The sequence below is a fragment of the Mchenga conophoros genome, linkage group LG7 (genome assembly GCF_057382185.1).
Source record: "Mchenga conophoros isolate Kocher_MC1m ecotype Shallow Benthic linkage group LG7, M_conophoros_male_GT1.1, whole genome shotgun sequence".
Lineage (NCBI taxonomy): Eukaryota > Metazoa > Chordata > Actinopteri > Cichliformes > Cichlidae > Mchenga > Mchenga conophoros.
Genome location: NC_140532.1, coordinates 45,096,597 through 45,115,761, shown reverse-complemented (window position 1 = coordinate 45,115,761; position 19,165 = coordinate 45,096,597). Strand labels below are relative to the sequence as shown.

Below are 19,165 nucleotides of genomic sequence, written 5' to 3'. Positions count from 1 at the left end.
ATACTGGTAGGGAATATAAGAAACATTTTGTGCTCTACTGTGCAGGAAAAAATTATTCTGATTTATTCTGCTACTTTATGTTGTAGCTGTGTAAACAAGGAAATGTGCAGTTATAGGTGATGGATGCTTGTGACTAAAAAGTGGCCGTATCTATGTGGGGATCATTTTCATGTTTTAGATGTCTGAGTTGTTGTCTCCTTTTAATCAACAAAAACCCTCAAACCTTTTACCAACTTCTGCGATACTTTAAATTCTCAAGTGGTTATCCTCATTCCCCGCTGAAAACCAAACAAAATTTAGATGTATGAAAAAAATTATTTTGTTTTTTCTTCTTTCCTCTCCAGTTAATCATCTCATAGCCGCTTGTACTTATTTTGTGACCCTTTGCCAGAGAGCAGTGGGGATAAGGGAGTGGGTATTCAGGTTTTTCTTAATGTGCGGTGGAAGACCAGGGGAAATATTTTGTTTTTAAGGAGCCAGAAGTTCTTGTATTTATTTTAAAAGTCTTGAATAATTTATTTGGTCATTGGCTGCTTTTTCACATATTTTCAGTCCAGTCCTTGTACCATACTATTTTCAGAGCAATGTGTTTGTTTGTTCAACAACTTAAAACTGACCTATAAGGACACCTATGAATTAGCATATCTCAGCATGGTGTGTTGTTTTTTGTTTTTTTTTTCCTTACAAAAAAAACAAAAGCCTGAGGAAACTGAAATAGGAAAAAATCCAGATCACAGAGCTGTCACGGGACCTGACAGATGTGGTCTTGCAGGATAAGTAGCTGTCAAGAAGCCATTTTTAAGAAAGGGCAACAGGGAGAAAAAACTGAGGTATTCCAAATTACACCAAAACTGGTGTGAAAATCAATGGCGATATGTCTGATGGAATGATGAATTGAAATTTGAAGTATATGGTCAGTATGAAGTTTATCGTCAGTTTGAATGGAAGAGAGGTACAACGGTGAGTGTCTACAGGCATCTGTAAAACACAGTGGAGGCTCTGTCATTGTTTGGGGCTGCGTTTCAGCCAGTGGTGTTGGAGATCTTGTCAATATTGATGGAATTATGAATGCAGAAAGTACAGTGAGATTTTGAGCCACCTTATAGTGTCTGATTGGCCAGTGCTTTATTTTTTTTTTTAGCAATACAATGATCCCAAACGCACTGGCAGTAAAAGCATACCTGGTTAGAAAAACACCCAATGGAACACTATCACTCATGGATTGTCCTCCCCAGAGCCCGGACCTCAGCATTACTGAAGCTGTTTGGCATCAACATATTGACTTTTAAGCTTATATACTGTATTTCCACGTATGTTTGCACATTTCAGTAAACCTTCCCATTTTCCTTGCAAAATATAAAGAAATTAAGGGTGACTAAATATTTTTGCAAAGTACTCTTAAATTAACGACTTATATCATATATGTAGGGGGGAGTTTGTTGATGTTATGGTGCTGATCTGTATTTCTAAAGTTCAAATGGAGGTAAAAACATTTTCACTGCGCATCTCTAAGCCTTACTACACATAAATGAGTATTTAAAATAGTTTTTAAAAAACAATATTGAAATGGGCTTAAACAGCTTAAAAGGATTTCCCCTAATGATACTTTAGTTTTGGATGCAGGAATTTACGCGCAAGTACAAGCGTTACATAACGGATTCCACTGCATACACTCATATTTCTGTTAATCTAATTTCTGTCTCGTAGTCTAACCTGGATGAATGCGTGATTAAAATTCTCAGCTGAAAAAAAAAAATCAGCATCCATTCCTCGCTGCTGTCCGGGCCAGGTTTTGATGCAGCGCCGCCACTTGCCGGAGCACTTGGATTGGCTGAAGGAGCAAGGTAGCCCGCAGAGACGGCTCCTTGCCCTGGTTCGTTCAGTGCCGTCAGTGGAGCGCTGGAGACGCGGTGCACGCACACACACTGCTCTCTCTCACTGCACGAGTGAAAAAGGGTTCTGCACAGACTCGGACTCTGCTGGACGGACTTTGCTTTCATGTGGGAGCATGAATTTGCCGTCAGAACATCGATCCACACCTCTAGCAAGTGAACCTTTAGAGGGAAAAGCAAGCGGATACAGATTTTAATGCAACATCCTCTGTGACAGAGGGCGATGCACCCACCTCTTGTTTCATAAAGTGTCACATGTTTGCAAAAACACTGCGCTGGATATATTTTGTCGAAAGCTATTTTTTCTTTCTTTTACGCCCGGGTTGTGAGGGTTTGTGGAGTGCTGCGCAGCGTAACGAGGGACACCAGCGCGCATTTCATATCAATTTCTCAGTGACTGGGACTCGCCTTAGAGCGTAGTTTGACTCCTCATCATGGGGTACTCTGCGCGGACTGACAGAGAAGGAGGAAGATCGCCGAGATCCTGTCCAGAGATGCCGACCGTATCCTGGCTTTTGCTTTTCCTTCTGGTTGACATCGGTGTAGCTCAAGGTAAACTTTAAAGTGTATTCTTCACCAGTGAACCTTTTGGCTTTGCTCTCAGGAAAACTTTTATGAACTCTCGTGGCGCTGTTGTGGTGGGCAAGACAAAACGGAATCATAATTAGTCACACTCCTAATAGAAGAATACAGTGTGCCACTTCATGCCCCCGAAGTTCGGCTGTACTAGAAATAATAGGCTGTAGCCTTCATTAAAGCAGGCTGCCTACTGCTAAGCAGTTTTATGTGAGGTAAATATGAAGATACTACATCCAAAGAAGCCTTCACTGGGGGAAAAAAGTTTTTATTCAATAATTTATATTAACTACGCTTTGCACTTGGAAACCAAAGCATCACAGCCCTGCATCTGTTTCTCCGAGGAAAGAAATGGAGAAGTGTTGCTTTGAAGCTCAAGAGATGCCCTTAATATTGTGGCTGTTGCTTTAAATCTTCCTAAACCGTTAAAGATTTTAGTGTAGGCACACAAAAAAATAGCATTACACATAAAAAAAACGTGTTAGAAAACTGTAATTAGCCACACGAACCCTGAATCACAGCAAGTTATTACAGGTAAAATATAACATGTAGACCATTACCTGCAGTCATATTAGAATATTCCTGTTCGGGCTGCTATTAATCAAATCAAGAAAGCTGAACTTCCATTCATTCTCATATTATTCAATCTTACTCAGTGTTGATTGATGACTGCTGTAATCCCCAAATTAGAGGTCCACTATTTGAAAACAATCAGATCATCTAAGAATGAAGAATGATCTCAAAGCCCAGTGAAGCTAGTAATGCTTAAATGATCTTGACTTTTTGCTCAGGAGAATGTCTAATTAAATAAGGAAGTTTCAGTCGTGAAGTGAAGTTTGCCAAGAAAATCTTCAACACCCCCCCCCCCCCCCCCCACACACACACACACACACACACACACACACACACACATATCTCGGCAGCGAGCTTTAATTTGTCATTATGCTTGGTTTCAATCAGTAAGCAGATTTACAAAACCTCTCCTTCAAAGAATTGCCTGGTGAAAGATGTTTCTGTAAACTGCAGAGTGGCTTTCAGTCACAGAAATCTTGGAGATAATGCCACAACACCTGAAGCCATTTACTTAATCTTCTTTCTACCGTGCAAGATTGTCAAACAAAGGGAGCTGAGAAAAAGCCATCTGTGTTAGGATTTAGTGTTCACTATGTGTTTGTGCATGTGTATCAGACGCCAAGAGTGTATGTCTGTGGAATTAAGGTAGGTGGTCTGTCTTGTCTGGAATCTACTGTTGTCTGAATAACATGATGAGATGGAGGGGAGGGGATGGGAGGGGAGGTTTGACCATTTCAGATATACTCCCTTCTGCAGTGACATCATGAACAGTTAGGGTTTTTTTTTGTGAGGCTTCAGTGTTCATGCAAAAGTGTTACAAGCTCAAATTGAAGTCTAAGCACATATCCCAGACAGGGGAAGAGGGTCTGTGAGCAACCTTATCTAGCTGCTCCAGACCTTCATCTCACTCCTACATAGTTAATGAGCAAGAAGAGGAAGAGGAAGAAAGAGAGAGGGAAAAACCCCAGCACAGGTCCAGTTTCTGAAGGGCATGGTGAGATGACATAATACCCATTCCAAAACCCCAGAGAGCCCTGTGCCATTGACTGGATGGGAATACGAACAAGGTTCTTATCTGTCCATTAAGAAGTCGATACACTAGGAGAACATTGTTTGAGCCTAATTAATGGGCCTCGCTATTTTGGGGCACTGATGAGCTCTACACATTTTCTAATCGCTGGAGAGTCACTTCTTCAGTGTAAAACTACTGGTGATCAAAGTGGCTCACTTACCCGGGCGCTCTCTGTAACGCTGTGCTTCTACTCGCAGCTCTTCAGACCTACTTTCTGTGGCTGTAAATATGTGTTTACAGTTTTTATTAATTTTTTGAGAGTGCTTTCTAATCCTCTAGACAGAGGCGAGCACCGGGAAGTGATCCTTCTCATTAACCTGCTGGACTCTTCAGAAAGGAGACAAGTTGAGACAGATATATGCAATGAGCTGCCAGGAAAGTAGCTGAGGGCTCTGACAGCAGCTTGATTTGAAACCCTTGGTGCAAGAAAAGATACAATTCAGTTTTTTCCATGGAGGTGTCAGAGCTTCACCGTACTGTTAAAGCTGATGGAGGATGTCAAGTTCTTACAGGGAACATATGGAATAGCTGCTCTGATAAAAGATTTATTGGCAGGTGTGCAATCAGGTTGTATTTTTAATTATTATTATTATTTTTTTAAATCTTGGAAAAAAACCAAGACATCTGAGATTAAACAGTTATTGTGCCGCATTCAATTTAGCAGTGGATCCTCTCTTTTCCGTCACATTCTGCCCCGCCCTAAAAGTCCAAACTCCCTCACCATTGGGCTGTGGCTCATTTTAGTCCAGTTCACATTTATTTATCCAGGTTTATTAAAATAAAAAAAAATCAATAAATGCATATTAACCATATATGCTGCTCAATAGTCTTTAGTGGGTAACATGCATGTGTTGTGCTACATGCATGATAAGGGAGGGAAAATCACTTTTTTAAGGTGTTTCCTTTTTCTCGATTTCCTTTCATTTCCATGGCTGACCTTAACGCTGGCATTTATATAGTGTACCTCTTGTGTTAGGCAGTGGATACATGGGCGCTGGCATTCCTGGGATTAGTTCAGTTTTTCCACAGCGCTGTTCTCGTGCTGCCTCTCACACCATGTTTCTGTCTCTCCTGCCTCTCCACTTTCTGATGATGTGTCCTCTGAGGATTGTTTATGGAGAGAAAAAGTTAAAGGACAGCTATGGTTTCAGATATATTGTAACTCATACACAGTGAGGCTTCTTTGTTTTCCTTGTACGACACACTCGTTCAGCTTTTAGGCTACTTCTGTGTGCTTCGTAAAGAATGCAGGTAAATGTGAATGTTGTTTTTTTTGTTTTTTTCCCTGCCTATTATTATTCTAAGAGGCTTCCCCTGGGGCTGCTAACATTACAACCATAGAGGTCATTATATAAACTGGGTCTACATGCACAATGAGAGCATTGTGCGAAGAAGCAGTACATATAAATGACCTCCTGTGATAGCCTTTGCCATCAATGCAAGCTCGCAGTACGTGATATTTAAAGCAAATTTATGTAACTGAAGGATTTTGTGTAAGTGAAGGAAATTAAGATTGAGCTGTGATATGCACAGGTGAACGAAGAGAGCAAAGTAAAAAAAAAAAAAAGTGTGTACACAGTATGGCTGTGTGAGGTCACAGTTGCATGCTGGTTGCGATTTAAGCCAGACGGAGCCTGGTAGCGAGTGATAATTACTGTGAAAAGTAGCTGCTGAGTTTGCTTCCTTGCTCTACTTGATGTCATATGCTATTGTTATGAACGCAAAAAATATACTCTGTTGCTATTTTGGGGCCGGGAACAGCTGTGGCGGCGGACACGAATACTGTCTGTCATTGCACTCAGGCCTGTCGTGAAGATTTTTTTAATTTACTTTGGTTATGTGTTCACATTCCCCTTTAGTTCAAGTCTTCTATCTAAGAATTTTTTGGCCAGTTCATCAGAATGCCTCGGTTTGATTATTTTGTGCCTTTTCTTTTCTTTTCCAATCTTACCACAGCACTTGAACTTTTACTTTTACCTCAGTTTGATGATGCAAATATGGCAGAGTACCAAATGATGTCTAAATCAGTCACATTTTTATAGATGGTTCACAAAGTGGGGTCTGGGGACCCCCGGGGAACGTGACCCATATCCAAGGATAATTTTCTATAAATAACTGAAGTGTTCTATATCATTAAAAACTGCATGTGATCAGTCGGTGACCATTTATGTCAACAAAAAATATTATGCCAACCAAAAATATTGTGTCCATTACTCCCTCCCCCATTATCAAAATAAAGCCAAAAGAAACTCTGACATTGTGATACATCATGTCAGTTTCTCATGAAACCACTCACATCTCTTAGGGTGTGGGGAACCATTCCTGCTGCTATATACTCATTAGCCAGCTTGCTAGCCTTCCATCATCAAGAGTCAAGCCAGTCGACATTTTGAGTAACACTAAGCCTAAAATCCCTAAACTCAAGGGGACCACTGGGATTTTTCTTTCTCTCCCTCCTAATGGGCCTAAAAACATTAAACTGGCTAATATTTCAAATAATGTGTATATATAATGGCTCACTGGGATTACCTCTTTAAACTGTACAAGTTCAACACACAGTAATCCCAGTTAGTGGATATTTAGCTCTGCCCCACCCACCTTCTATTCAAACCTTCTGTTTGTTAGAGACAGCCAATCTGAAGAATGTGAGAGGAGTTAATACGGCTTTGTTTCCGACGGTGGATAAACCGAGGCACGCTATAAGATTAATAAGTAATATGTGATTGAATCATGCAAAGCTGCTCCAGTAGAATCCTTGGATAAACTGTGGACCTGGAAATGAGCATATTAAGACCACCATAATCTCCCCTCAAAACCACTAGACTGTAAATTCCTTATCAGAGAGTTAAAAACTTAAAATTTCCTATAAATTCTGCCTTGTTTTTCTCAACTTATGTTAAAATGTAATCCCTGATCATCAGCATAATAGAAAGTCGAAGCTCCTTGTAAACTAAACCTAAACGTTTTCTTTTTCCTACTGAGTTTTGTGTTAATGCTTCCATGCAGTTTTGATGTGTTGTGCTCATACTGCATGCCTTTAAAGCAATTTACAATTTAGCATTAGGAGTATACTTGATTTGTGGGGTGAATAATAATGTTCTCAGATTGCCGTGTGCTAAAATCTTGAAGTAAATGAAAAGAGATTTGGGGAGGGGGGACTTCAGAGAGGGACAGAAAGATTAGAGGTGAGGAGGAGGATAGGGACCTCGAGGCAGGAGAGGGTGGGTGAGAGAAAAGGGTGAAAGCAAGATATGGAGTGAGGACAGGGACAGGCTTGGAAGGAGAAGAGAGTGTGTCATTAATCACCCTGTGTGACACTCTCAACTACAGGGGAGCTTCACAGTGCAACATTCACTCCTATTAGCAGTCCATTAGCAGAACTCGGCACAAGTAGCAGCACTTGACAAGCAGGCCTTTGCCAGGGAGGGTGACTTGTGTCTCAATACAATGCATGCTGCACCACCTAGATTGCGGGCGTGCATGATTTTTCTTTTTAGGGTACAGTAAGTTGGAGTGCACCACAAGGCAGAAATTACTCGCATACTGTAGGCTACGGACAGCAAATGAAAATAATTGTATAAAAGGTCCCACTTTCAATTACGCTGCTGGATGAGATCGGAGATAATGATTGTGAAGACGACGATAGTGGTGACCTGATTTCCTACCTGCTGTACACCCTTTGCCAGAAAGCGGCTCTCCAAAGTTGAGATGGCTGATGCATTAGAGGTACAGTCATTTCTCATTCAAAGGCTTGTTGGCCTCTTACTAGCCAAGAGCCCTGTGATTACAGGAGCCTCGGCAAGGGAGGGAAGGGGGTGTGGACCACTGTCCCTGCTCTTGATCTACAGTTCATTTATGATTAAAGATCAGAGCCGGCAGTCAGAAAATCAGGGGTTGAGGTGGGGTACAGAGGAGGACAGAGCCAAAGGGAGAGAGAGAAGTGATTATGAGTTAAGTGGCCCTTCTCATGCCATTATAAGCAGCAGGGCTGACAGAGCACATCATGAGTGAGTATAAGTACACACTCCACTCCTGCCCTTTAATTTGGCATCATGGCCTCCCCCCTGATGTTCAACCACTAATGTCCTCCTGCATTTTTGTGTTCCTAACAGGATATCAGCCAAGGACAGGCAGGTAAATGAGGGGAAAAATATGTGGAAGGAACTCAAAGGAAGTCTCACTGTATTTGTGCGTCATGTTTTTTAAAATGGAAGGAACGGCCTGGCATTTACGTAGGGCTTTTCTAGTCTTACACTGCACCTTTTCAAACACATCCATAGAGCACTTGTGTTTTATGGACTTAAGCACTTTATCTATCTTGCATCCACACCTGTGGCCAATTTAGAATAACCAATTAACCCGACGTGCACATGTTTGGACTTTGGGAGGAAGCCAGGCATGCAGGCACAGGGAGAAAATGCAAAGTCCACACAGAAAGGCCTGAAGACCAATTAATTAATCAATACGTGTTTCTTAAAGATTTGTTAAAGATGCACAATAACAAATTATATTTTTTATACAGTAAACTAACTCTTATCCCATATTTCTGATGTGTTTTTTTAATACAATTGTTTAATAACCATTTGCATTTTACTATAATTGAGCTGTTGCTGTTTCCAGACATGCTATTTACTCTTGTAAAGTTGATTAGGATACAAAATAAACAGAATTAGGGGGGATTTGAGAAGCTCCTAGAACGTGGCTAATCTTATGTAGTCGCACAGACGCTATAAAAAGCAAAATGTGCTGGCTGACAGAATGCAGTTATTTCCCTGATGTCCTTTAACGTTGTTCCCTGTAGTCTTAGTTTCCTGGCCCAGCATGGAGTATGAACAGCCTCGGTAACTGCTACAGAGCAAGCACTGGTCTGATGTGGCATAGCTCAATAATCTAGGCCAAAGATGGGTGGTAGGAAGTTTAAAGGTAAAATAATCCATCATCAATCCATATTCTATTTTCTCATGCCTATCCAATTTAGGGTACACCCTGGACAGGTCACTATGCTGTTGCAGGGATAACATATTCAGTCAGCTAGCCAGCCGATAATTGTAGCTTAAAATACTGATGTTCACCAGTCATTGGAAATTGTTGACAACCAACTTTTGAACCCTAACACTGTCATTAGTGTGCTTGTATCTCCTACATACATGCATACTAAATATTCCTGGTTAGATGTAAGAAATTCCCCAAAAACAAACGTATTGTAGCTGATTGATAAATAATTGGGACTCTACAAACAGTCTTGAACACAGATATCATCCTTTCATACTCTTTCAGTGCTCTACTCTGTTACCATCACATTACCATCATTTCTGCTAAAACCAGACTAAATGTTTAGTTCTGATGAGGAAATCGGTAATGAGCGAGATGATGTCAGTGGTGACTCATAACACCTGACCTGAGTCACAAATATAGCACAGAATCACTCAGGTTTTGGTGTTTCTATAGAAATTCAGTCTCTTCCTCTCAGAATGGAGATGCAGCTGCTATCCCTCCCTCAGTTCTGACTCTGATTGACAAAGCTAAACCCTTAATCCCGGCTTTGCCCCGTCTTGTGCTCAGAGGCAGAGCCTCACTCGTGGAATGAGACAAAAGCAGATATATACAATGAAAAGGAAGAACACTCATCTGTAATAAATGATTTGAGAAGCCGGCTTATATTGACTTAAACCATCAAGTGGAAACAGCCGCACATTTTATATACCTGCAGACTTCAACGTTTTCCTCATTTTGTTGTCTCATCTCTGCATTTGTTAGAGGGGTGGTGGTTTCCAGTTGCTGCGCTAACGTCTGGTTGGGGAGGGCTGTGGTCTACGTATGTCAGCAGAGCAGAGAGGAAGGGGGTGGAGGTTATAGGACCCCTTGTCCCGTGTGAAACATGAGAGTAGGAGACCCACGCTCCCCATTTCCTGTCTTTACTTTATCAGCATCCGGCTCTCTTGTTATTCCTGCACTCTTAAAGCATCTGATGAAAGCCCGACCACAGATAAATGTTTGTGCCGTCTTGTTTTTTTTATGGGGCTCAAATGAGGTACTTTACCCGCCCGTCCCCCTCCTTCATTCTCTCTCTCTCTTTTTTTGCCTCATTCCTGTCTGCTTTTGAGATGCCACAAGAGAAGTTATAGTCTCTGGTTTATATTATGGTTCCTTAAAGATAGGCTTGGGACATCTAAAAGGACAATGGGAGCTCTTGTTCTTCAAAAAGAGTAAAGTTTTGCTAGACATTGGGGAAGAGACTTAGGAAAAGTTGTATTTTTTGTCTGGAAAGCCACATTTGTGCTGACTGTGTTAAATATATCTGTTTCTACCTACAGATTATTTGGCATCCTTTAGATCTGGGCAGTGAAAATTGGTAATATTTTGAAAATCCTAACTCCTAGCTATGTCCTTTGCGCTCCACTCTTTTACCATTTTAGAAATGTTCATGTACTGTACACTCATAAATTCACCGTGCTTCTGTTTTCTTAGCCTTCTTGCATGACTATGGTGTTTTGTGTGCTGTGCGTCTCTTTGTGTGCGCACATTGTTGTTTGCCTGCATATGGTGACAGAGTGTGTGTGCATGCGCACGTGTATGTTTATTCAATAATAACAGAGTCCGAGAAAGTCTGTTTCAGATAAATCTGTGCGAATACCAGACCATTCATCCCTAGGAAATCAATCTTTCTCATAATTCCCCTCATTTTTCTTCCATCTGTTATCTACAGAGCTGCCAAACAGACTTTTAAACAGAGCAGACCATTACCAGGGGGCAGAATTAAATGTGTGTCAGAATGCCAGCCTGTAAAGTTGTTGTTTTTACTGAGTTAAATGAGGTGCTAAATTAAAGCTTCACAATTGTTATGTACTGCTGGATGATTGATCCCCCCGCCCAACCTTCCATACACTCCTGTTGAGTCAAAATGCAAGAGAGGGATATTTAAAAAAAACACACGTCTCTTGAAATCATGCTCGTCTTGTCTTTTTTTTCTGTAATTACACTGTGCGTGTCTCAGCAAACACTGCGGAATTCATCAGGTTTAATGTAAAAAAAGAAGACGACTTTAAAAGCAGCGTTAACTACACTCTTTACCACCATCATGTCTACCACCACAGGCTCAAACAGCCTTGTGCCTGACCTGTTTTCAGCATTTCAGGCTTTATTGCTGCAAGTCCAGTAATAGTTTGAGGTTGCACTTGGGTGTCAGCACTTTCCTGTGTGTTTGTGTGTGTGTGCGTGCCATATCTCCACGATCAGACCCTGGTGTTTTAAGTAATGGCAGACAGTGTTTAACTGGGGCAGGCTCAATGGGTCTCATTTAAAGGGGGCCCAGACAGAAGCCCCACGGTGAAAGGTTATTTTATGACTCCTAACATGTAAAGCACACCGTTGAAGCTGCTGCAATTTGTGGGCTTGCCAGAGCAGGCAAAATGTACTGTATTGTTGTTCTTCTGGAATCTGTCAGGAAACCAAAAGGCGGTGCTAATAAGTTACTCTGTTGTCTTTTGATTTGTATGCATTCCTATTTTAATGAATGATATTGAGATGAGGTTGCTAATAACAGAAGGCAAATGAGCAAATCTGAAAGTTCACTTCTGTAGCTAAATGTCAGAATTACATTATGCTCTAAGACAAAAGGATTGAAAAAAGCAGCACAATATTTTCCTGCAGGGCATTGCATTCATATATTCATTGGTTTAAATGCGCTTACTTTAATACAGTATAAAAGTTGTACGGTGCAATAATAAATTGGTGGTAGAGGAGAGCTTGCAGCTTTGCCTTTGCCCCTTTCAAGAACTTAACCAAAGAATAGGCAGAAATTGAATAATGGATGTTGTTGTGATGATTTCTCAGAAATACGAGGGGGGTTGGCAGCCCCCTCCCCCCAAACCAGGTCAAATGTCTGAAATGGATATATTTTGTATACAGGATGAGCTTTACTGCATTCAACACAACTCTTGTTTGATGTGTAACCTTCACAAGCTCCTAGTCCATCCAGGCTTGAACACAAAATAGACGTTTATTGTGTTTTAAATGCTGCTGGTACATTTTACAGACTTAGGGATACATGCATATTGGAGCGCCAGTACTGTTCCATTTTGAAAGGATAATTTTCTGCAGTTTAGAAATATGCATGAATAGCTCAAAGTTAAACTTGGTGGTTCTGAAGCTGTCAGTTGGGTGATTGCTGTGTGGTCTTTGACAACCTGTTTTTAAAATGTGTTTACGGTGTTTCCAGAAGGATAGATGCAGCTTTCCTTTACCACCAGTATAAAGTTATTTGCTAGAACTTGTTTCACATCATGGCATTTGACTGCCTATTTACAAAGCTAGCTGCTCTGCAATCAGTCATCTGTACTTTCAATTCAATGCAGTTCAATTCAGTTCAGCTTTATTTATATAGCACCAAATCAGAACAGTTGCCCTAAGATGCTTCATATTATAAGGTCAAGGCCCTACAATAATACATTATAAAAGATGTACAGTGCAATAATGGCCAAATAGTGCTTACCATTAGCATGTCATTGTGGCTTCATAGTGTAGTCGTTCACTTGACAAGCAAAAAGTAGCAAAAAGTTTCCCGCTGTCAGGCCTTTAGTTTTACTGGTAGTTATAATATTGGCAATAATACCTTAATATTGTATTAAATGTAGAATTTTTGGAACATCACACATTCTATTCGATTTTCCATTTTGAATAGGATTGCTCCTGGTAACTAGTTTGCTAGGTTTTTAAACAAAAGAAAAAAAAACTGGACTAGTTGCACTTACTGAAAGATGGAGAACATTTAAGCATGCTTGAAACAGACAAAGTTTACCATTGGCCAAAACCAATATCTTGTGTGTATTTTATGAGCTATATCAAAATTTCTTCTTGAGTCAAATGATGTTTTAGTTAGCATGTTGAAACATATGGCTGTGTCTAACCTTGCAAGCACGCACAGTGTCAGATTAGTTTGTTTGTTTTGCTAACCTCAGTAGTGCTCGTAACAGTAGCCTCGGTCTCTTTCATGCTAGCTGCTATAGCCCAGTGCAGATAATGGTAAAACCTGGGTCTGTTATAGTTTGAACACCATCTCTGATCTGGTAACTATCAGTTTTTAAGTAAAATAAAATGGGAATACATTTTACTGACTAGTATTTCTAGCTGACTAGGAAGGTTAGCAACATTTATACTTCTAGTCACACACAAGCATATAGGAAATGAGAGGGGGAGAGAGAGACGTGGACCAAAGCTCTCCCTCTGGCCTGGAGTGGATGATGTGGTTTATGGTCAGCATTTTAACCACCAAGGCACAGGAGTGCCCCTCTGGTATCAGGGGTTTGTCAACCTACCCATCACTTTTTAAAGATAATTGCTCATAACACACTTGAAGGGTTTGTAGAGCTGCTCTCCCTTGAGTTAAATCGATGGAGAAGCGCAATCTCGGTTAGGGGGGGGAAAAAATGGCAGAGCTTAGTAAGATAACAGGCTTGTTTCTCTAATTCCAGACATCCATAAACTATGACTCCATACAGTACACCAGCTGCACTGGAGTCAGCACACTAACTGTAAACCGATACACCATAATGGCTTGCTGTAGATATGCAGGAGCATGTGCAGCGGAAACCGATAATTCAGTGGTGACACACCACGCATAGGGGTTCCCATGGTTTTTAGGCTGACGTGAGGTAAGCTGATCCTTTCAGGTAAAAGCAAAAAGGTTTACACTGGGGAGATGTGGTGGGGGCGAGCGGGGTAACCTCTGCTGTGTAAAAGAAGGAGCAATACCGTAGTAAATTATCCCTGCTGATGAGTTTCCTCGGTAGTCGTTGCCCGGGTTCGTTACTTCTTGCATTTAGAAAGCTGCACATTACTAAATCACAGTATTTTTGTTTTTTAGAAGTCTACGAAGGCCTAACTTGCTTTCTGGTAGCCACTTTTTTTTATTATCACTTCTTTTCTCTACCAGATATTTTATTTAGCAGCTCATTATGACACCCAGGTAACAATATGTGGCCAGAGGAAGAGTAGGGAAAAAGAAAAGAGGTGAGGTGGATACAAGGATCTCAGAGCCAGGAATAGAAGAGCCACTCGTAAGCTGCATGGCTTTTACCCACAGGATGAACAGCCTGCGAGCATCCAGGATTCAGACACATTAACCCTCAGCTATTCTGGGCTGTTTTGTGTGGCTTTTTGTTCGTGGAAGAGAAGCAAAAATCTAGTAAACAAATACAACAGTGTCGAACAAACCAATGTTTTGTAAGGATTGGGCAGCTCTGAGCGTTACCAGCTCACTTGCATATTTCCATTCCCCTGCAGTTTCTTGGGAAATTTGGCTGAGTAATCTGAACCTTATTGTGTTTCTTCTCTGTGGAACACCAGATACCAGTGCAACCTGTTTTTGGTTTTGACTGCCATTTTTCTAGTTGGCAGTTGCTCACACAGAGATTGAATTTAGGGGACAAGGGCATGCAAACTCACGCTGGAATATTTACACAGTAGCTTCCATTCTCTTTCTGTTACTGTAGTTTGCTTTAATAAGAGCTTGACAGAATGCAGTACACTGTTGAAGGAATTTAAACCAGGCATGTCGAATCCAAGGAGTGTCAGCGGTCACTCCTTTAACACTGTTTTGTCTGAAGTCGTGGAGTCAAATTGGATTGATCAAAGCAGCTCTGACACACAAGGGTTGGACATGTGGGAGGACAAAAGTGATCAGCGCTTTGATGGATGTGTCACAATGAGGGGATGTAGCTGTCTAACATCTATCAGTGGATAAAGGTTTTCTCTGCTCAGCCTGTCACATCCAACTTTACTCATTTCATTTCTTTTCTTTTTTCCCGTTGGCTCTCTTCTCGCGCTCTGTTAGAAGAAGCTTCGTGTCAAGACGAGGGGAAAAAAAAATACTGTCAGTGCCCACAAAGAGAGTTTTTGTGAAGGCTTACAGGATTATTTGTTACTGCGTGGCCCCAGTTACATGCAGACAATCTCTGTCCTTTGAATTGGGGTGGTCTCTTGGGAGTGAAGCAGACATTTAAATTCAATCAGTTGCAATGCTCCCCCCTCCCTCCGCTCCCCCCCCTTTGCGAAACTCACTCATCATCTCACTTCGTTGATACAATTACGAGCTGTTCTGCATTGCCCATCTTGTTGTGATTATATATGTTTACATGGGAAGGAGGTGTTTACTGCGGAAACTTTGTCCACCCACCCGCCAACGCTCATTTAGCTACCGGAGAGAAAAAAAAGAGCTTCTGTGAGATTTAATGATATTTATCATCACGTGAAGAGAGTTATGATTTCCTGACAAACATTGTGATTGTATATTCCTGAGTAACATTCCCTTGAGATGAGCCGCTCCAGCTTTACTGTAAAAAAAAAAGAAAGAAGTTGATGTGTACATTGTACATTTAATTCCTCTAATTAGACAGAAGGCCCCTCAAACAACATATGTTTGTGCGTGGGGATCTATAGCATCGGCTCATGCAGCCTGTGCCCACATTTGCTTGTTTCTTGTTGCATTATAATATAATGGATATACAGGCCATATGCGGCTCTGTAGGCATATGCAGATTAAAATATCAGTAATGAGATGTTTTATTCTCGAAAATGTTTTTTTTTTTAATCTATTTTTTAATAATATAAAGTTCCAAAGAAATTATAACAACATAATATGAAACCAAAGAGAATAAATAATTGGATTAAAATTTTTTAAGTGATTGCCTCTACAATCGGTCTCTTAAATTGCAGGAGACTTTTGAAAAGAGTGAATTAAATAATTTGTTTTCCATTTCATATTTTTAAGTACCCATCCACCCCTGGCCTTGCATTGTCCCATTACTGCCACGTCCTAGTGATAACATTGCCCCACTAATCTTACTGATGGTTACATTGCCTGCTCGGGCCCCCAGCACTCTGTTTTATTGGCGGAGCATTATTTGCAGTGTTTTGACCGTTGTTTACTCCACAACATGCCACTTGTTATCGTCTGCAGCAAATGGCCATGTCTTGACCAATCTTGTCTGGCTTTTGTCTACTTTCCACTGGACGAGCAGCCATTTAGTGCAAGGGTCAGGGTTGTAATTGACAGCCACCACTAAACAAATCTGCTCGGCCCGGCGGTAGACCAACCCCAGCTCCCGTCCCCTCCCGCTACTCTAATCTAACTAATGCACCCATGTGTGTGCTGGAAAGTGAATTAAGCATAGAAAACTCAATACCTGATCCATCTGACGGAGCTGCCTGCGTGCACATTAGCAGTTTCTCTGCAGCCTCTGTAATTGTATTACACAAGTTGGCCGCTCTAACGATCGGGCCTTACACACACTTACACACTCATACACACTCTCGCTGTTGTCGTTAATCGCTGCCTTCGCTGGCCCTGGAGGCGTGCAGCAGGCCAAGAACAGAGCGATCGGGAAGGGGGATGATGATGAGGCGAGGAGTTCAGCTCTCCCTCAAGGCTGACATGAAATGAAATCATGAAATCATAGTGTTTGTATGTGTGTGTGTGTGTGTGTGAGCGGGTTTGTGTGCATTTGTGCTCTGAAGCTGGTATATTGCACTGCATGTTCTTTTGTTTTTATTGCTCTTTTGTCATACTCGTTGTATCTGCTTCTCTGCCTTCTAATCACTGTCTTTTTGGGCACTCCTGCTGTGTGGCCCTGTTTCTGTTTCTGGCATTCCTATATCCCTAAAGCCTGATATCTGTATACTGTCAGCAGTCCTACCCCTTGCCAGAGAATACAGCATGATAAGATGAGCTTAAACTCTCCTCCCTACTAATCCCCCTTATGTGGACCTATGCAAGGTTAGAAAAATATATCTCCTGAAGTATTTTTATATTATGCAGCAGATAAGGGCTAAGAACTAAGGAGATGCAGATGTAATAAACCATATATTTGATCTCAGTGGTACAGTATATGCGTACCTGTGATGATTATCCTCCTCACAGAGGTCGCTAGACTTTATCGCTGGGAGCCCAGAGAGCAGAATAAGATAGGGAGCAGAACAAAAGGACTCAGAGGGTGATTAAAGGGGTTGTTGTGTTGATTTGCTACGTGTTGTCATGCAAGCAACCATTTGCTCTGGTCCCACTAATGGAGAGTTCAGCTCGAATCCAAGGAGAAGCTCTTTAAAATTTTATTCCTTCTAACAGGCTGATTTATAATGATGAGTCCCAGACTCTTTCCACCACAGCAGGACATCACAAAGAATCCTGGGAAGCATTGGGACTATATATAGAGCTACCACGAAGGGACTACAGGCGCAAGAGAATTCAGCAGACAGATAGTGAAAGATGAGCCACACAGCCCAAGTCGAGGCTGACAGAGTATAGATGCCCGTTGTTGTCCGTGAGACTTCTGTGACCTGCACAGCTCCCAGGGCCTAGTGATACCCTAGTTGCCAGATGACATCCCATGATCTTGTGTCTGGGAAGAAGTCTAGCTGTTGTGTGTGTGTGTCCATGTGTGCTCCTGTGGAAAAATCCCTTAGGGAGGACTTTTCATCTACTTAGAGCGTAGGTCATCAGATATGCCTGTGTGTGTTCACCTCTGCGTCTGTGCACGTTCACATTTCTTTGTGCACACACACACATGGGAGGAAGAGGTAAGAGCTGGGATGGGCAGCTTTATCATGCTTATCTGAAAGGTCACTCTGTCATTGTCGGAGCGCGCTTCACAAAACCTTCTCGTGGTCACCGCAAGGCAAACTGATCTGGGAGAGACAGAAGAAGACTGAAAGACGCAGCCTGTTCCTTGAAATGTTGCACCACTTTGAAAGAATGTGCATTCCCATCACTTATGTTCAGGACAACAAGATTATAGTCCTGTTACATTGCTGGTATGTAGTGATGATGAATGGTAATAGCAGCTCCTTCTCATCTAAAATTAAACAGATTAAACAACAAAAATAAGCAAAAAGGAGTTCCCACAACATTGTCGGATGTCCTAAAAGTAATTTCCCCCCTCTTTCATTCCTCTACTTTTACTTCTCCTTTCATATTTTTCTCATGCAGTATAAAGTTTTATTGGTCCATATTTAGTCTTACAGTCACGTCGTAAGAGGAAAAATACAAAAGATGCCCCTTTCACGAGTAAATCGCATGAGGCATGCAAAACAGATGAAACATAAAAGTTTTTGTGTTTCTTTTTCACATGGGAACAGATGTCTCTTCATCTTATTTATTGTATGTATTTTTTGTGTAAATAGTTTATAGACAGCATTAACAGGAACAGTTAGGTCATGAAATGTGTGATATCTTTGTATAGGCTCAGTCACTCTTTAAATCCTCTCACAGTCTTTTTAAAATGAGTGCCTCTGCCCTACTCCTCCGCTCCTTTGCAACGCACTAATAAAAAGCAACAATATTATGACCTTGTTTTTTTTTTTTTTAATCATTATTTCTTTTTAAGTATGTATAATAATTACATATTTTTACTACTTCTCGTCACGGAGTAGTCAACAAATTCTGCGAGCACAACAAAGTCGATTGTTGTTGTTTTTTTTCGAAAATTGTGATAAAGAATGGAAAATACTGAGAATGAATGGTGAAATAAATAAATTTGAGTCTATAGGCCGAGGAAGCTAATCATTCTCCTGTGCCTACTGTGCAGAAGCGAAATCTCTGAGCAACACTAATCCCGCTCGGTCTTCTGGTTATCTCTTCTCCTTGGTCTCCCCTGGATCCCTCAGCAGGTATTTCTCCACTGCCAAAGTCCCTCGCTGACATCCATCCCATGTTTATTGCCATTCAGGTCACCTGCCACCCCTCCCAAACTGACACCCCCACTGGGCTCTGTTTGTTTCCACTGTTGTGTCCCAGTGACATTATCCACAGTAATCCAATTGAAAGCTCCTCAGACCCTGAGCTGGGTTCTGTGGGGTTGAGACGTTTCCATGGGGATCGCATGGATTCCTAATTAAGCTCATTAAAGCTTGTTATTAAAGCTCGTTAAATCTCATCCTGACATGGTAGCGCCGCTACTGGTGCCTAACTTTACAAATTCATACAGAAACATGCCCTCCACCCCTACCCCTTACAACACACACACACACAGACACACACACACGAAGTAACAGTTACAGA

The 19,165-nt window shown here is 41.4% G+C and overlaps 1 protein-coding gene across 3 annotated transcripts in view; it reads left to right on the top strand.

Annotated features, from left to right (window-relative positions):
- Positions 1–1,850: 1,850 nt before the first annotated feature.
- unc5cb (unc-5 netrin receptor Cb) overlaps positions 1,851–19,165 on the top strand; it is a 129,515-nt gene continuing 112,200 nt past the window's right edge. For 2 of the 3 annotated variants that reach the window (XM_085279616.1, XM_085279615.1), the window contains exon 1: positions 1,852–2,444. In XM_085279616.1, the coding sequence (XP_085135742.1) occupies positions 2,327–2,444 (118 nt within the window). In that variant the 5' untranslated portion in view covers positions 1,852–2,326. Of the gene's footprint in view, positions 2,445–19,165 lie in introns of all 3 variants that reach the window. The other variant, XM_085279614.1, reaches the window with a different exon arrangement.